The sequence below is a fragment of the Malus sylvestris genome, chromosome 15 (assembly GCF_916048215.2).
Source record: "Malus sylvestris chromosome 15, drMalSylv7.2, whole genome shotgun sequence".
Lineage (NCBI taxonomy): Eukaryota > Viridiplantae > Streptophyta > Magnoliopsida > Rosales > Rosaceae > Malus > Malus sylvestris.
The window spans coordinates 19,305,359-19,325,530 of NC_062274.1; the positions used below are offsets into that span (position 1 = coordinate 19,305,359).

The 20,172-nt window shown below is 41.1% G+C and overlaps 1 protein-coding gene across 1 annotated transcript; it reads right to left on the minus strand.

The window, feature by feature from the left end:
- Positions 1–1,982: 1,982 nt before the first annotated feature.
- Positions 1,983–19,976, minus strand: LOC126604450 (phospholipase D delta-like). The gene is made up of 10 exons (XM_050271703.1): positions 18,848–19,976; positions 12,519–12,635; positions 12,024–12,218; positions 11,548–11,850; positions 11,333–11,401; positions 11,079–11,226; positions 10,491–10,639; positions 3,306–3,458; positions 2,840–3,040; positions 1,983–2,543 (listed from the first exon to the last, which is right to left on the minus strand). Exons 1-10 carry the CDS (start codon positions 19,781–19,783, stop codon positions 2,247–2,249), a joined length of 2,568 nt encoding a protein of 855 aa, XP_050127660.1. The 5' UTR covers positions 19,784–19,976; the 3' UTR covers positions 1,983–2,246.
- Positions 19,977–20,172: the final 196 nt, after the last annotated feature.

The window sequence follows — 20,172 nt, forward strand, 5'->3', positions numbered from 1 at the left end:
GGAATTCATGTTATTATAAACTTTGATTTTTATGTGCATACATTTTATATTGATAGTACCTATATTCAGTTTTAGAAATAGTATATTACTTGAGTTCAGTTTCATAAATAATCGGTTTCCTAAATAGTATAATACCCCTATTTAGTTTCAAAAATAGTGTAGTACCCGCGGTCAGTTTCATAAATAGTCAGATTTATAAATAGTGTGGTACCTGTGTTCAGTTTCATAAATAGTGTGATACTTGTGTTCAATTTCAAAAATAATGTAGTACTCGTGTTCAATTTCAAAAATAGTGTAATATTCGTGTTCAGTTTCATAAATAGTGTGATACTTGTGTTCAGTTTCAAAAATAGTATAGTACTCATGTTCAGTTTCAAAAATAGTGTAATATTCGTGTTCAGTTTCAAAAAGAGTGTACTACCAGTGTTCAATTCAAAAATAGTCAGTTATCAGAAATAGTGTAGTACTCATGTTCAGTTTCATAAATAGTGTAGTACTGTTTCAGTTTTAGAAATAGTGTAATACTTGTTTTCATTTTCAGAAATAGTTAGTGTTCCGTTTAAGAAATAATGACTGGTATTAACTTTTTTTAAACCCACAACAATCTCAAACAGACTATTTGTAAATAACTTAAATGAAATTTATATTAATCTTACTTTGATTCTATTATTTCAATAAGCATTTCAACACGATTTTGATATGGTATTTTAAGGTGGATGCACATATATTTAAAGGCCTCATTATAGTGCTAATAAATTAATAATTAAAATAATAATAACAAACTAATAATTGGGGATGAAGGTTATAATTTTGGAATGAGGATCCTCGCCCGATTAAACTTTCAATAGCAGCATCATATATTTCATTACCATTTAGCACAAAGATAAGGTTAAGGAGTCAGAAGATGAGGTTAAGGGAGTCAAACTCCACAAGTACTTGCTCCCTTCTCAACGTAGGCCCATAAGGCTAAACTGAAGGCTGCCCTCACTCCACCACGACCTCCTCCTAATTGGAACCAACAACTGCTGTTTTTAATCATCCAACCCGTACCACCAATCGTCGTCTCTTATCTCTATGCACCAGCATAATTAACCTTCCACAAACCAAATGCTAGTTTCCTCCACACAACTATCTCCCTCCTTGTATTCTTTTCCAAGGTGACCTGCTCCTCTACACCCTTGCATCCTGACGCAAAATCTACTCCTTCCATGGGAGGTCTAGACTATTGAAAGCTTCAATGGGATAAGTTTCTTGTTTATTAAATTGAATTTGAAAAGTAATATTTTTGGTTTGTGGGAAATGTGGAGAGGAAAAATGGAAGTGGGGATGGTGGACGCGAGAGAGGAAAAATGGAAGTGGAATGACATGGGTTTTAATTGGGAGAATGGTTTGCTGCTGGAAAAAGAATTGAAAATTAAATTAATTTTGGTTTTAGATGACTTTATGGGCTCAATGGTAATTTCGTAAATAATGCAAAGTTGTATTATCAGAAGTGGGTTAACTTCTATCAGGGGCAAAACTGAAAGAAATATTAAATGCTACATGTTGGGTTTTGTTTCAACCCGTGGAATTTAATTGATTTTAGCCAATTTTATGTAACTTTGATCATTTTTCATTAAATTTCAAGTCTTTTTTATTAAGTAAAAGTTGTAGATGATTTTTTATTAAGAAAAGGTTGACTCAAACCTTTTTCATCGCTCCCTAAAAAAAATTCTTAACGGTGGGTAGATAAATAGTTTTTTTGAATCGGGTAAACTTGAAAATATGATTGAAGGATACGTTTTTGTTTAGTGGGATAAAAGTTCAGTATCAGTTAAGTCAATTGGTCATATAATAGTTTAGTACATCGTCAAAAGTAATTTTGAAATTGTAAATTAAAAATACAAAATTAGTCCATTTTCAACTTCAGAAATTACTCCCAGAATAATTTTTTTTTTGAAGTAATGATACTTGTACAGCAAAAAAAGTAAAAAATATCACAGTTATAGAAAAAGAAAAAGATTACTGCTACTTCACTATTCACGTTGTCGAAATTCCTTATACATACAATAAATTGAAAGAAAAAAAAAGACTGCTGCTTCATTTGATACAAATTCACAAAGTGACATCATTTCACAGCACAAATTTACAAATTGAATCAACAACAAACAATGCCCACTATTTTCATCTGGTAACTCGAACACTAAGCAATGTCTGGCCTCAAATTGATTGCACAAATCACGTTTGAACATAAGAATGTCGAGAGATTATGTTGTGAGCATATCAGGAACTGTGGCGGAATGAGCTCCAAGTACTTTACCACCAAGATCAGGGAAGTTTTCATGTCCCGGAAGGGGGCCGACCTTCCCATCAACATCTACCTGTATAGGATACTTCAGAAGGTGACCCTGCAGTAGTGTAAAGTCTGGTGTTGTGAATCTCTTCCAGTTTTCGTCCGCTATCGCATTTACTTTCCTCATACATTCCAAACTCTCAGGCTCTTGGAAGCATGGATCCAACATACCAAGGTGCTCGGCCCAAAGTGACATTCGATATCCAAATATCTGTATAAACGGAAGATTGGAGGTCTCATCAAAGCATGTCGTTCACTATTTCCTTCCGTTGTATACCATCAAAATATTTTAAGACAGAAGATGAAGGAAGGGACATTTCTGATGTTGTCAACAAATTCTAAATTTGTGAGATAATTAGCTTAAAATGCACTTTAACTTGTTCTTTGAAGATAATGGAATAAAGGGGTAAGTAGGAACTGCTACTCTAATAAAGTCTCGTGGACGCTAAAGGTAGTGGGCCACTATAAGTTGCGAAAAGCAAGAGAGAAGTACAGCAAGCTACAGACCTGACCAAACGGATGTTTCTTCCTCGCAGCCCAAGTGTGATGGGGTTGATACGCACCCATAGCTATCTCAGTGTCTTTTGTACCAGCCATTGATCTTTGGTTGATATTGGCAGATCCCAGCATTACATACTCGTCATCTACTACCATACCCTTGGCATGAACATAAATCATGAACCGCTTGTATTTAAATGAATCGGAAACCTGAAAGAAAATAAATTATGAACACCAACATCTGAAGAGTTTCTCGCAGATGATAAATTAAAGCAGATATCTTATCCACTCCAAAATATAGTACAGATCTTGATAATAACCGTCGAACCCAATAAACAAACCATTTTGTTTTTTTTTTGTTATTAGCCATAGAGATCAAGGGCCTACAATTTAACTTAGGTCAACCAAAGAAGTTAGAATTCAATGAGTTAGACTGTTAGAGTGGTGCAGATGACAATTATTTTCAAATAATTACCGAAGATGCATTGTCATTTGCCATATCCTCAGGAGGTATTTCCCGTTTACCAAGGCAATAGAAACTTAGGTAATCTTGAGGATGTGAGTCCTGAAGCTGCGCTGATTTCAGTGCCTGTGCAACGACACCATACATCGCTTGCATTGTCTGGCTCTGCAAAAAGCAAATATACACAAGTCAGAAAGAAACTTTCACGTGTCCTTTCGGTTCTTATTTGTTATGCAGTTTCTCAATTCCCCTTATCCTAGACATCTAAAGATTAGATACCAACATTATGTGCAACATCAAACAAATAATTCTAATACAACAACAACAACAACAACAAAGCCTTTTCCCACTAAGTGGGGTCGGCTATATGAATCCTAGAACGCCATTGCGCTCGGTTTTGTGTCATGTCCTCCGTTAGATCCAAGTACTCTAAGTCTTTTCTTAGAGTCTCTTCCAAAGTTTTCCTAGGTCTTCCTCTACCCCTTCGGCCCTGAACCTCTGTCCCGTAGTCACATCTTCGAACCGGAGCGTCAGTCAGCCTTCTTTGCACATGTCCAAATCACCAGAGCCGATTTTCTCTCATCTTTCCTACAATTTCGGCTACTCCTACTTTACCTCGGATATCCTCATTCCCAATCTTATCCTTTCTCGTGTGCCCACACATCCCACGAAGCATCCTCATCTCCGCTACACCCATTTTGTGTACGTGTTGATGCTTCACCACCCAACATTCTCTGCCATACAACATCGCTGGCCTTATTGCCGTCCTATAAAATTTTCCATTGAGCTTCAGTGGCCTACGACGGTCACACAACACGCCGGATGCACTCTTTCCATCCAGCTCGTATTCTATGGTTGAGATCTCCATCTAATTCTCCGTTCTCTTGCAAGATAGATCCTAGGTAACGAAAACGGTCGCTTTTTGTGATCTTCGCTAGATTGCTCCGGTCATTAGTGTGGATAAGTATATAAATGGATAGAGATAGGAAAGCAAACACAAGATGTACGTGGTTCACCCAGATTGGCTACGTCCACGGAATAGAAGAGTTCTCATTAATTGTGAAGGGTTTACACAAGTACATAGGTTCAAGCTCTCCTTTAGTGAGTACGAGTGAATGATTTAGTACAAATGACATTAGGAAATATTGTGGGAGAATGATCTCGTAATCACGAAACTTCTAAGTATCGGAGTGTGGTGTCGTCTTGACTTGCCTTATCTGTCTCATAGGTAGATGTGGCATCTTCTCTGGAAGTACTCTTCCTCCATCCAGGGGTGGTATCTTTAACTGGTGGAGATGCACAAGGTAATGTATCAATTTCACTTGAAGCTTACTTGTAGTTTCAGGCTTGGTCAAGCGCGATACAAACCATGTAGTAGGAGTCCCCCAAGTCGCCGAGCTAGGGGGTCTGCTGAAAGAGGTGACAGACAAGGTAAGCAATCAGAGCTCCGACTGATTGTTCACCTTCTCCCCATCTTGCAGCAGCATGAAGGATAAAGAGAAGAAAAATGAGAAGAGATGATATGAGATACTTTTGCTTTTGAAGAAGTAACTTTCCACAGGCTTATTCTTGAACTGAGCTGGAGGGTTTTCTGGTTTCCTCCAGAGTATAAGGCCGACTGAAGAATTTGAGGGTCAAAACAAGTCCATCAAATCTAGAGTACGTTCCACCCTGCTGATATGGGATACTTTTGCTTTTGACAGAGTAATGGATGTATCGGCACGTGTGCTGTTACGCTTGTCTCCACATGCTTCCTTGTATCCTTCGCACTTGCCCTATCTGTTCCTCAAGCAGATGCGGAATCTTCCCTGGAAACATAAGATGTTGAAGATGAGTACTCGAGAGCAATGCCAGGTAAGTAATCAGGTAAGGGGTTCCAGGCAGTCAGTTCCTGGCTGGAAGCTTGATTCCAAGTGCTGACTTATTGCTCTCTTTCTCCTTGTCTTGCAGGTAAAAACAAGGCCAAAAGAAAAAACAGGGAAAAAGCATGATATGGGATACTCTTGCTTTTAACCCTGATGATATGAGATATTCTTGCTCTAGTATAGCTTGTTTGCAGAGGTATTATCGGGGGGAAAGAAAGCTGAATATTTCGAAAGGCTTTGTTGGGAGTGCCCTCTCAGATATGATGAAGGGTTGAGCATTTTTGCAGGTCTGCCTGTCCGTTGGGGATGAAGGTCGACATATATAGGAGTCTCCCTAACAACAAGTAGTAATGCTATTCCTTTACCCTGCTTGGTCATAGCACGGTAGTGGGAGCTGCCAGTTTCACATGTTTTAACTCTGTCAGAGCATTTTGAAAAAGTGGTCTGTGGTATCTGGCTCTCGAGATTCGGAGAACGATGCCTCTTCGATTTTTGAGAAAGCAATCATGCTGGGGGTCTGACTCTCGAGATTCGGAGAGCAGTGTCTCTTCGATTTTTGAGGAAGTAATCATGTTGGGAGTCTGGCTCTCGAGATTCGGAGGGCGGTGCCTCTTCGATTTTGGAGCAAGCAATCTTGTTGGGAGTGTGGTCTCGAATGTGAGTAAAGGTTGGACATGTTTGCTAGTCTACCTTGCCACGAAGCACAAAGGTTGACACACAGGGACTTTCCAATTATCCAGCAATGGTACTGTTCCTTTACCCTCTATTCGATTTTGAGAAAGTAGTCATGTTGGGAGTCTGGCTCTCGAGGTTCGAAGGACGGTGCCTCTTCGATTTTGGAGCAAGCAATCTTGTTGGGACTGTTTTCTCGAATGTGAGTAAAGGTTGGGCATGTTTGCTAGTCTACCTTGCCACGAAGCACAGAGGTTGACACACAGGGACTTTCCAATTATCCAGCAGTGGTACTGTTCCTTTACCCTTGTGGGTAATAATATGGTAGCTAGACCTTCAAAATTTATGTGTCTAAACTTTGTTAGTGCTGTTTCTTTGCTATTCTTTTACCTTTCTTGGTCAGAGCGATGTAGTGGGAGCTGCAAGCTTCACGTGCTCAACTTTGGCAGAGAACTTTGGCAGATTCATGTGCTTTCTACTTCACCAGAAATTTTCGACAGAATGCCCATAATTTCTGCAAAGCTGAGTGTGCGTGTGACAGGTGCTGACAAGGCTAGAAAAGTAGGTGCCTCTTCGATTTCTGAGATCGGCCCTCGTGGTCTCTGAGCAGCCCAACTTTTGAGAAAGCGAGTGCCTCTTCGATTGATTCGGAGAACGGTGCCTCACCGATTTTTGAGAAAGCAATCATGCTGGGGGTCTGGCTCTCGAGATTCGGGGAGCAGTGTCTCTTCGATTTTTGAGAAAGTAATCATGTTGGGAGAGTGGCTCTCGAGATTCGGAGGGCGGTGCCTCTTCGATTTTGGAGCAAGCAATCTTGTTGGGACTGTTTTCTCGAATGTGAGTAAAGATTGGGCATGTTTGCTAGTCTACCTTGCCACGAAGCATAGAGGTTGACACACAGGGACTTTCCAATTATCCAGCAATGGTACTGTTCCTTTACCCTCTCTTCGATTTTTAAGAAAGTAGTCATGTTGGGAGTCTAGCTCTTTAGATTCGGAGGACGGTGCCTCTTCGATTTTGGAGCAAGCAATCTTATTGGGAGTGTTTTCTCGAATGTGAGTAAAGGTTGGGCATGTTTGCTAGTCTACCTTGCCACGAAGCACAGAGGTTGACATACATGGACTTTCCAATTATCCAGCAGTGGTACTGTTCCTTTACCCTTGTGGGTAATAATATGGTAGCTAGACCTTCAAAATTTATGGGTCTAAACTTTGTTAGTGCTGTTTCTTTGCTATTCTTTTACCCTTCTTGGTCAAAGCGATGTAGTGGGAGCTGCAAGCTTCACGTGCTCAACTTTGGCAGAGAACTTTGGCAAAGTTATCTGTGGTACCCATGAGCTATTGTTGCGTGTGGGAAGTGGGTGATTGAACAGTAAGATTCATGTGTTTTCTACTTCCCCAGAAGTCTTTGACAGAATGCCCATAATTTCCGCAAAGTTGAGTGTGCGTGTGACAGGTGCTGACAAGGCTGGAAAAGTAGGTGCCTCTTCGATTTCTGAGATCGGCCCTCGTGGTCTCTAGGGAGCCCAGCTTTTGAGAAAGCGAGCGCCTCTTCGATTTCTGAGATCGGCCTTCGTGGTCTTTGAGCAGCCCAACTTTTGAGAAAGCAAACGGCTCTTCGATTTCTGAGATCAACCCTCGTGATCTCTAAGCAGCCCAACTTTTGAGAAAGCAAACGCCTCTTCGATTTCTGAGCAAGCGCCTCTTTGATTTCTGAAGCTCCGTCGAGTGCAGCTTTTTATAGGGGCTGGCATTAAGTTCCAAAGCACACTTGAATCTCCACCAGTAGAAGCTTCATTCTTGCACTTCTAAGATCTTGATTTGTCCGACCTCTTCTCTCTTCAACACCTTTGAAAATGTCTGGCCCCTCCGACCGTCGTTTTGACTTGAACCTTGTTGAAGAGGCAGCCCCGCCTTCTCCAGACAACATATGGCGCCCATCCTTCGTCTCCCCAACTGGTCCTCTTACCGTTGGGGATTCCGTGATGAAGAATGATATGACTGCTGCGGTGGTGGCCAGGAACCTTCTCACTCCCAAAGATAACAGACTACTTTCCAAACGGTCTGATGAGTTAGCTGTTAAGGATTCGCTGGCTCTCAGTGTTCAGTGTGCAGGTTCTGTGTCTAATATGGCCCAACGCCTATTTGCTCGAACTCGCCAAGTTGAATCATTGGCGGCTGAAGTGATGAGTCTCAAACAGGAGATTAGAGGGCTCAAGCATGAGAATAAACAGTTGCACCGGCTCGCACATGACTATGCTACAAACATGAAGAGGAAGCTTGACCACATGAAGGAAACTGATGGTCAGGTTTTACTTGATCATCAGAGATTTGTGGGTTTGTTCCAAAGGCATTTATTGCCTTCGTCTTCTGGGGCTGTACCGCGTAATGAAGCTCCAAATGATCAACCTCTGATGCCTCCTCCTTCTAGGGTTCTGTCCAGTACTGAGGCTCCAAATGATCCCCCTCCGGTGCCTTCTCTTTCTGGGGCTCTACCGACTGCTGAGACTTCTCCTAAGCAACCTTTGTGAAGGCTCCCTCTTGTGTGTTTATTTTGACTCATGTATATGTACATATTTGTAGCTTATCGGGGATATCAATAAATAAGCTTTCCTTCATTTCAACGTATTGTGTTAAATACACCAAAGCCTTCTTCGCTAAGTTCTTTGAATTTTCTTTTGTTGAAGCTTGTATGTTGAAGCTTTCTGAGTGGAGCATGTAGGTTGGGGTAGTGTTCCCTTAATTTCCCGAGTGAGGAAAACTTCTTGGTTGGAGACTTGGAAAATCCAAGTCACTGAGTGGGATCGGCTATATGAATCTTAGAACGCCATTGTGCTCGATCCTGTGTCATGTCCTTCGTTAGATCCAAGTACTCTAAGTCTTTTCTTAGAGTCTCTTCCAAAGTTTTCCTAGGTCTTCCTCTACCCCTTCGGCCCTGAACCTCTGTCCCATAGTCGCATCTTCTAATCGGAGCGTCAGTAGGCCTTCTTTGCACATGTCCAAACCACCGTAACCGATTTTCTCTCATCTTTCCTTCAATTTCGGCTACTCCTACTTTACCCCGGATATCCTCATTCCTAATCTTATCCTTTCTCGTGTGCCCACACATCCAACGAAGCATCCTCATCTCCGCTACACCCATTTTGTGTACGTGTTGATGTTTCACCGCCCAACATTCTGTGCCATACAGCATCGCCGGCCTTATTGCCGTCCTATAAAATTTTCCCTTGAGCTTCAGTGGCATACGGCGGTCACACAACACGCCGGATGCACTCTTCCACTTCATCCATCCAGCTTGTATTCTATGGTTGAGATCTCCATCTAATTCTCCGTTCTTTTGCAAGATAGATCCTAGGTAACGAAAACGGTCGCTCTTTGGTATTTCTTGATCTCCGATCCTCACCCCTAACTCGTTTTGGCCTCCATTTGCACTGAACTTGCACTCCATATATTCTGTCTTTGATCGGCTTAGGCGAAGACCTTTAGATTCCAACACTTCTCTCCAAAGGTTAAGCTTTGCATTTACCCCTTCCTGAGTTTCATCTATCAACACTATATCGTCTGCGAAAAGCATACACCAAGGAATATCATCTTGAATATGTCTTGTTAACTCATCCATTACCAACGCAAAAAGGTAAGGACTTAAGGATGAGCCTTGATGTAATCCTACAGTTATGGGAAAGCTTTCGGTTTGTCCTTCATGAGTTCTTACGGCAGTCTTTGCTCCTTCATACATATCCTTTATAGCTTGGATATATGCTACTCGTACTCCTTTCTTCTCTAAAATCCTCCAAAGAATGTCTCTTGGGACCCTATCATACGCTTTTTCCAAATCTATAAAGACCATGTGTAAATCCTTTTTCCCATCTCTATATCTTTCCATCAATCTTCGTAAGAGATAGATTGCCTCCATGGTTGAGCGCCCTGGCATGAACCCGAATTGGTTGTCCGAAACCCGTGTCTCTTGCCTCAATCTATGCTCAATGACTCTCTCCCAGAGCTTCATTGTATGACTCATTAGCTTAATACCCCTATAGTTCATGCAATTTTGTACGTCGCCCTTATTCTTGTAGATAGGCACCAAAGTGCTCGTTCGCCATTCATTTGGCATCTTCTTCGTTTTCAAAATCCTATTGAAAAGGTCAGTGAGCCATGTTATACCTGTCTCTCCCAAAACTTTCCACACTTCGATTGGTATATCGTCTGGGCCTATTGCTTTTCTATGCTTCATCTTCTTCAAAGCTACAACCACTTCTTCCTTCCGGATTCGACGATAAAAGGAGTAGTTTCTACACTCTTCTGAGTTACTCAACTCCCCTAAAGAAGCACTCCTTTCATGTTCTTCATTGAAAAGATTATGAAAATAACCTCTCCATCTGTCTTTAACCGCGTTCTCTGTAGCAAGAACCTTTCCATCCTCATCCTTGATGCACCTCACTTGGTTTAGGTCCCTTGTCTAATGCTAAGCCAATAATTTCCATGAACAAATTCCTGTTGATTCAGGTATAGTCAAGCTGCTAGCAAAGAGAATCAATCATGTCGAAGCAAAAAGTCCATCACTATTTATCCTAGTCATTGGAAGATCATAACATCCAATTTCGTAGTCCTATTTAACAACCATATGATTTCCGCGTATATTTATATATTAGATAACCACATACCTGCCAGAAGAGAATTTCTTGCATTGCAGCAGTTTTTGGATCACCTTCAGGCCACATAGGTAAAACGACATAGACTGTAAATCTCTCATTAGCTTTAATTTTGCTAACAATCTTTAATGCCAACTCCATTGGGATAAGATTATCAGCTCCTGTACACACCATGAGAGAAAATAATGAGATAAATTTGAATCATAAGAAAGGAGATATCTACTATCAATTAATAACGATGTTTTCTTAAATGTTTGCAAACAGAAGAATTATGAATTTGACATAAGCGAAGTCGTTACTGGTTAGGTGGCAGGTGCAACAATATTGGGTAATTGAGGCTAAAATTTGTGTAAACCCAACAACGAAGAAACAAAACGCAGATGCAAACTTTCAATATTTCTAGACTCATAGTCAATTAAGGATAACATAACAGCAAATTGTGCTGCTTCCCATGTACAAAATGCTTGAACCATAAATTCCAAGTCCAATTATGCACACATGAAATAACAAGCTAATGTACTGTTTTACAAAACTAAAATTTTGCTCCCAAAATACAAACATTAATTCCTAGAAAACAAGCATTAAACATTGTCATCTCACCTGCATTTTCATAATCTGGCCACGCATATGATGAACCAAGAAAATACTGATTTTCAATATATATAAAATGTTGGGCCGATCTGATTGCATGGATGTATGCTGTTTGAATGCTTTTATCTATTACCAGGTTCTTTGAGCAAATAAGATTCTGCAGTTACAATAAAGAGGTATGATCAGATTTAGACCGCACATTTAAAAGTATAAAAATGGAAGACAGATAGAATGGGGGACAAGAGGGGGAATCAAATAAAAACCTGGGCCTCAGCTGCACGGCCAGCTTTGGGAAATCCCTTCAGTGATCCTGAGTCAATGGATCGGAAAATCTACAAGAGAAGGAAGAAATTACCCACTTGATTCTCCTTTTTACTACAGAAACAATATATCGTGTGCGTGTGCATACACACCAATATAAAATTATTAAAAGAAACAGAAAACAACAGAAAGGAGGGCAAGAAAGTTGCATCTCCACCTGAACATGCCAATCTTCAGGATCTTCTTCACGGTTAACCCACAAGGAAGGGTCGTCTTCTGGAATAGTTGTACTATCCTTTGAAACAGATAGGGGAGGACTTAGTATCCAGGAGATGCGGTCAATTTTTATCAAAGCATCATCATGCCAATGTGAAACCTTCTTACGTAGTAGTCCAAACTCCTTCCACTGTGTTGCTTTCCTCCAACGTTGCTCAAAGTTTATAAGAACATCATATGCAGCAGGCCCATCTATTCTACAGTGCAAGTCATGCCATGGTTCTCTTGGAGCCTTGGTTCCAGCCTATTACAATAATACAACATGTACATGCGGAAAGACACGCATTACAGCAGTCTCACAGCAGTCTCATTATATATCATTCTAATTACAGCATAATATACAAAAGAAAAATGGATACAGTATGCTAGAGCATACAAGCAATGCAGATAATAAAACCCCCATCGCCAATTACTTACAGGAAAAGTAGGTTGATGAAAATCACCCTCAAATACAGTGTTAAGATCACGAAACAGTGTGTGCTCGGGTGTGTCATAACGACCATCACAAAGATCAAGACCTCCTAAAAACGCAGTTATCTTCCGATTATTACCATATGCCTGTGTGTCCACAAGAACACATTTTTGATGGTGGGTGAAGAGGGTTCCAACAACCTGTTCAAACCCATACAGTGCTTGTTAAATTCAACATGTTGATCAGCTCAGTAGAAAAGAACGTCAACTAAACCGTAAACTATTCTGAAATAAAACAAAATCTCCGATAAAAGCAATAAGTGGAATGCAATGAAAAAGTTATTCTCAAAACACAGAAGGTTCTGGCCAATTGTACCCAAATGGTCAGTATTCGGGATACATCCATAACTTGGAGATTGCATTAAACAAAAGAGCAAAAGCAAAAGGGATAAAAAAAACAGTGTCAATACCAAACTACAAAATGTCATAACTGAAACCTGCCTGTTGTTTTATGATGCTAAGCTTACTGCTAGCGTAGCGAGTTGCCAGAACACAATTTACAGATGAATGCTTGAAAAACCTCCTTGTTTCTTCATCATGCGTCGCCATCATTCCTGCCTGCATGCAATCCAACTTTCACGTTATGACCCAATTTCCAGACTATTGGAGTTTTCAAGTTGTATATTCATTGTAAGGAAAAAGATTAAAAGACCTAATCAATATATGTATATCGAAGAGAAGGAACAAGCCCCCTATCCCTCCTTGATTTAAGCCTAAAAGCTAACAACCAAAAGTAAACAACTACTAGATACACATCCCTTGAATTAAGGGGATTGACAACAAGAAACACTATTGGTGACAACAATGTACAAGAGGGCAGAAAACAGCCCACTCTACACGGTACATCAACCCACCCCCCTAAAACTAGGTTAACAACAAGTACACTTCATCTAATACTCCCCCTCAAGTTGGATCAAATGGGTCAATTGATCCAAGCTTGAACCAAAGACGCTGAAAAACAGCAGACGTCAATCCTTTTGTGAAAATATCTACTAGTTGATCATGACTGCGTGTGTAGTGAGTTTGAATCACCTTTGACTGAACTTGATTGCGAACGTAGTGGCAGTCAACCTCGATATGTTTAGTTCTTTAATGGAATACCGGATTCAATGCAATGTGTATCCCAGCCTAGTTATCACAGTGCAGGGACATCAATTGCTGATGAGAAAAACCTAAGTCCAACAGAAGGTGTTTGAGCCAAATTAGTTCACACACAGTGGATGCCTTAGCACGATATTCAGCCTCGGCGCTGGAGCGTGCAACAACACTCTGTTTCTTGCTTTTCCAGGTAACTAGGTTGCCTCCTACAAAGGTACAAAAACCTGTGGTAGACTTGTGATCGAGAGATTTGCCCACCCAGTCAGAATCTGTATAACCAGAGATGCAAGTGTGACCATTGTTGCGCATAATATTCCTCTACCAACAGAACCCTTGAGATAACAAAGCACACGGTGAACAATCTTCAAATGATCCATGGTTGGAGAGTGCATAAACTGGCTAACAAGACTGACAAGATGTGATATATCAGGGCGTGTGATAGTCAGATGAATGAGTTTGCCAACCATCCTTTGATAGTAAAGTATGTTTGGAATGACATCGCCGTGAGTTTTCAGCTTCAAGTTGCTATCCAAGGGAGTGCGAGCAGGCTTGGAATCTGTCATATTTGCTTCATGAAGAAGGTCAATAACATACTTGCGTTGGTTGAGAAAGAAGCCTTTGTGAGAGTGCCATCTTGATTCCCAAAAAATATTTTAGAGTGCCAAGATCTTTGATTGCAAACTTCTTGTTGAGATACTGTTTAAGAGCATTGATCTCTGACATATTATCACCTGTCACACTTAGATCGTCAATATATATTAGCACAATGAGTTTACCCACTGAGCTAGAACGAATAAATAGAGAGGAATCCGCAGTGCTTTGACGAAAACCAACTCTTTCTAGAACATGACTTAGCTTGGCATACCATGCACGTGGACTTTGCTTGAGACCATAAATGGATTTATGAAGTTTGCACACCATTTCTGGGTTATTTGATTGAGGGTGACCTGGGGGAAGCTTCATGTAAACCTCTTCTTCAAGTTCACCATGCAGAAAAGCATTTTTTAACATCCATTTGAAAGAGAGGCCATGCATTGTTGATTGGAACTAACAACAACACCCTAACAGTGTTCATTTTTGCCACGGGAGCGAATGTCTCCTTATAGTTGGCCCCATAGGTTTGTGTAAATCCTCGAGCAACCAAGCAAGCCTTATCTCTTTCAACCGTGCCATCTGAATGGAACTTGGTTTTGTACACCCATCGGCTCCCCACTGCCTTTTTCCCTTTTGGCAATTTCACTATGGTCCATGTGTGATTTTCATGAAGAGCTTGAAGCTCTTCTGCCATGGCAGTTCTCCACTCATTATGAAGATTAGCTTCTTGAAAACTTTGTGGTTCACGAGCTTCATTAATAGCACTTAAGAACGCAGCAAAACATGGTGAGACATTGCTATAATCAATAACATCAGTCAAAGGATACCTGGTAGTGTATGTCACATAGTCATGTAACTTGGAGGGAAGTTTCCTCTCACAAGCAGGATTGCGACGAACTGGAGGAGAGTGGACTGCAGGCAATTGAGTAATGTCATTGTTGGAAGGAGTCTCTGAAGGATGAGACTCTGAAGGAGTAGAGAACTCCTCTTCAGGATGTGTCACGGAGTGAAGGTTGCAACCATCTAGTTCATGCTCACTAGAAATGCATGTTGCATCTTCTTCATATGGAGTTGGAAATAAATCCAGTAAATGCTCCCCCTGTCTAGAATCATCCAATGGTCTTGAGAAGTAAGGAACTTTTTCTTCAAATCTAACATCTCTTGATACAATCATTTTTCTAGTTGTTGGATTGTAACACTTGTAACCTTTTTGGGTGGATGAATAACCTAGAAAGACACATTTGGCAACCCTTAGGTCTAGCTTGTCACAATTTTGTGCTTGAATGTGAACAAAGCATGTACACCCAAAGACTCTCAAATGTGATAAATTGATCTTTCTGTCTTTCAAGACCTCATAAGGTGATTTAAAGTTCAACACCTTACTAGGTAATCTATTAATGAGATATGTTGCAGTGAGAACTCCTCGAGACCAAAATTTCTTAGGCACATTCATGTGAAACATAAGAGCTCTAGTCTTCCCAAGTAGATCTCTATTCATCCTCTAGGCTACACCATTTTGTTGGGGTGTTCCAACACAACTTGTTTGGTGTAGTATACCATGCATGCTCAAATATTATGACATGTAATGAGACATATATTCAGTGCCATTATCTAATCGTAAAACATGAATTTTTGAAGTAAATTGTGTGATCACAAATCTATGAATCTTGAAAAACATTCATCACTTCATTTTTAAATTTCAATAGGTACAACCAAGTGATCCTTGTGAAACATCCACAAAAGTTACAAGGTATTTGTATCCATCAAAAGAACTCTAGAATTGGTCCCCAAACATCGGAATGCACGATTTCAAAAGGATTACTAGCCCTAGACAAAGAGGAGGTAAATGGTAGTCTAGTAAACTTAGAGAAGTGACACACGTCACAAGAGCTTGTAATTTTGCAAAAGTTTGGGAATAAAGTGGATAGGACTTTTTCAGAATGATGTGCTAGTCGTTGATGCCAAAGTTGTTGTTCTTGAGCTAAGCTTGAAGTGACTTGAAAAACCTTGGGAACTTGAGTATGCTTGGAAAGGTAGTAGAGACCATTTAAGAAAAATCTCTCACTAATCGTCTTCTTGGTGACTAAATCCTAAAAAATCACATTTTTTTATAGAGAAAATGGCAAGACAATTTAATGAGTTTGTGATCTTACCAACAGATAAAAGTTGAAAAAGGGAATGAAGGAACATAAAGAGCCTCAGACTCGACATCACTGGAGATTAAGTGTGTTTTTCCTTTTCCCACAACCATAGCACCCTTTCCATTAGTAATTGACACTTGAGATGGAGTTGAAAGTTTTTCAAAGTTATGCAAGTTTGTAGACTTGTTAGTCATATGATCAATGGCTCCTGAATCTATAATCCAATAATCATGCACATTACCTACTTTGAGAGCAGTTGAGAAAGAGTGTAAGATACCTGAGATATCTTGTTGTATCACACCTTCATTTTCAGCCAGAAAACCAGCAAACTGTCCTAGTAAGGTAGTTTGATTGTTGTCACATTGATTCGTTGGTCCTTCACTATCTCCATGACCTTGCTTCTTGTGAAGGAAGGCATCAAATTCATTGATTAAAGTGGCTGGATTGGAGGTGAACTTCAATGCTCCCTCGGATGAAGTAGTGGCAACATGATTTGCCTTGTAAGAAGAGTTGTGTGAGCCCTTAAAAGAACCTTTGTTGTTGTCCCTAGGGAACTTTGGCCTTAGCTCTGGATGAAGAATCCAGCAATGATCTCTTGAATGCCCACCAACATCATAGTGACTACATTTCAAACCAGTTCTTCTTCCTTTGTAGCCCTTCTCCTCACCAGGTTTGTGGTTAGAAAAATATACCCTAGCTTTTGGTATATTTGCCTTAACTTCCACGGTCATGACTTTTTTGCAAACTTCTTCCCTTTGAATCGTGGCACACACACTTGAGAAAGAAGGCAGGTCTGGATTCATGAGGATGTGGCTTCGTATTTAGGACTCAGGCTTGCTAGAAACTGGAAGATCTTGTCCTCCTCAGCTCTCTTAGTTAACACTGCAGCATTGATGGTGTGTGGTCGGTACACATTCAACTCATTCCACATGGTGGTCAACTTTCCAAGGTGTTGCACAAATGAATTTCCTTCTTGTTGCAGGCTAGCAATATCATTCTTTAACTGAAACACTCGAACTACATTATTTTGATTCCCATACATTTCCTTGAGATCTTTCCAAAGAGTCAAGGAGGATTCAGCATAACTGAAAATTTCTGTAATCTTACAATCCATAGAGTTGAGTAGCCACGACATGACCAACTGGTCTTTGCACAACCAAGCATCGTAATTTGGTGAGCACCATTAACATAGCCAAGCTTTGATCGTCCTCCCAAGGCAAGAGTGACTGCTCTCTCCCAGGGCAGATAGTTAAACTCATTTAGTAAGACAGAACTAAGACGTTGATTTGGGTTGACATCAATGCTTGAGCGAGGTGATGATCGAGCAGCATGAGAGCTGTCTCCTTCGCCATTAACTGAACTTTCTTCAGCCATGTTTGAAGAACAAAAACAAAAACAAAAACAAAAAAAAGCTCAAAAAAATCCCTCAAGAGAGTACACAGAGACAGGCTGGTTAGGGTCACTGCTCTGATACCATATTGGAGTTTTCAAGTTGTATATTCATTGTAAGGAAAAAGATTACAAGACCTAACCAATATATGTATATCGAAGAGAAGGAACAAGCCCCTTTACCCTCCTTGATTTCAGCCTAAAAGCTAACAACCAAAAGTAAACAACTACTAGATACACATCCCTTGAATTAAGAGCAGTTCCACCAGAGGTGGAATAGCCCAACACCCTGTCAATCTGCTCCAGCCCGCAAAACAGCCTGGCACCCAACCCATGCTGGTCTCTGGGCCAGCCCAAAACAGACTGACCAAGAAGCCGGGCAGTTTGCTGGCGCATGCATGTCATGAGGCCAGTGGCGCGAGTGCCCGACAACATTTCAGATGCGGGGCCCGCGCGCAGGCGCACTCAGACCACAACCCGAGTAGGCGACGTGGCCCACTTTTAGCCGTTGGATTTCCAACGGCTATTTTTTGTAGACCGTTGGATTTCCAACTATAAAAAAATTTTAAATTTGACTTTTAAAATGGACCGTCCGATCACAGATCCAACGGTCCAGATTAATTAACTAAATTAAAATTTATTAAAAATACAAAAAAATTTAAAAAATATTAATTTTTTTTCTATAAATACCTAACCCTCATCTTCCACCTTACATCACATTTCAATATTTCCTACACTTTCTACCAAAGCTTTCATATACTTTTTGTGTGAAAAAAAATACCAAAAAGCTCATCCTTAATTTTTTTGTCCATATAAACCATACATCCCTACATCCATCTTCATCGTGTATTTGAAGAATAAAGTTTGTGGTTGAAGAATAAAGTGTATTTGATGAGTTTATGTAATTTCATTTTAGTGTGTTTTTTTTTATAGTTTATGTAATTTTATTTTAGTGTGTATTTTTTTTAAGTTTATTTGAAATTTTATCCGAAATTGGTTAAAAATCTTATCTGAAATAAACTTAAAAAAAAAACACACCAAATAAATGCGCTGGGTGCCAGCGCATTTTTTTTAGGAGGGAAGATGTCTTGGTCTATTATTGTTCACTCCAGTCTATTACTATTCACTTGAGTGGATAAATACGCTGAGTGCTGACGCAAAGTCCTTAGGGGTGGACTTGCTCTAAGGGGATTGACAACAAGAAACACTAGTGGTGACAACAATGTACAAGAGGATAGAAAACAGCCCACTCTACACGGTACATCAACCCAACCCTCTAAAACTAGGTTAACAACAAGTACACTTCCTCTTATACTGACCGTCCTATTTAAACCAACTCAAGCATTACACAAACTACACAATGCAGTTTATTAGTCTAGAAATGATGGCATACTTCAAAGTCTATGCAAGTTTCAAAAGTGTTTTTTTTTTTCTATTTTTTTTTATTTTTATATATAACAAACAATATTATCTACAGCAAAGCTAGTACCGACATGCCATATCAAGAAAAAGTAAATCAAAACGACAATGCAGGTTTAGAAATGTCACCGTTTTGAAGCAGAACTTGTCGTGCGAGGTCTTATCGTCCCACACCAACAGCAACACCCTCACGCCCTCCTCCGACTTGTACTTCAGCAAATCGCCGAGCGTCAAATTTCCGCCGCGCGGCAGCGGCCGGCTCGGCTCCCGAATCAGCCGCACCTTGTGAAACACCGACCAACCCACAATGTAAATCAAGTGGTGCGCCTCCGAAATCGCATAGCAAATGTCCTCCCACGTATTCTCCTGCTTATACACCTTCCCGCCGTCCAACTGAATCTCCGGCAGCAGCCCCTCCGGGCAGTGCGCGTCTTGGTACAATCGCACGGAGCTTCCCTTCCGGAGCGGGAAATACGTGTGCGGCACGCCCTTGTGTTCCGGATCCCCCGCTATGCCTCGCTTGTACAATGGGTTTTTCTCGAACGGCGTGAACTGCAGTTCGACCCGGATCGCCGAGGCGGGTTTCGGGGGCTTCCCTGAAGGTCCGATAATCGGGAACCACCCGGAGATGGGCTCTCCGGTGGCGATTTTCTCGGCTGGGATCTTGGCGGTTCCGATGATCTCGGCGCCGAAGACGTCGTTATCTTTGACCTGAAACTCGAGGTTAGTCACGGGGTGAGCCAGCGGGATAAAGAAGTGCTCCTTCCACTGCGGGTTCTGGGAGTTCTTCATGACACGTGTCCGGGCGACGGTGGTCTGGGGGACCACAACGGTGACGTAGGGGTCGCTGGTTATGATCTTGCGGTGGGGTCCGTGGGGCTTGCGGTCTCGGCCGTCGTCTTCGGCGGAGCGGTTGCAGGATATGTTGATGGTGTCGCAGGCGGTGAAGCAGCGGCGGAAGCGCTCGGAGACTATGTCCATGTTGGGGAGGTGGCGGGCTTCGATGATTGTGAGGTCGAGGTCGCCGTGCAGGTAGGTCACCCGCTCCGACGTCTTTTCGGCCATTTCCGGAGGTCAGTGTACAAAACCGTAATTTCGCGTACCAGATTTGCTGGGTTTGCGGTGGGTGTGAATAGTGACAAAGCTGGGTTTATGGGGGGTTTGGCGTTGCTTATAGGCAGAGAAGGTGGGGGTTGCAACTTGCAAAGGGACCTGATGGCGCCTCGGAGGGATTTGGGGGATTTTTAAAAAATCCCGTGAAAACAGAGTGTGAGTGGGGCCAGGAAGTTACTGTCCGTTACCAAAAAAAATTAAAATAAAATTGGGTTTATATTTCGGGAAAGTTCGAGCAATGACATGAATCTTGAGAGGGAGAGGTGTCAATTTTTTTCCGTATTTTCGACATTCCTTTTTTTTCCTTTTTTCTTTTTTTCTTTTTTTCGTTTTTTTTTATG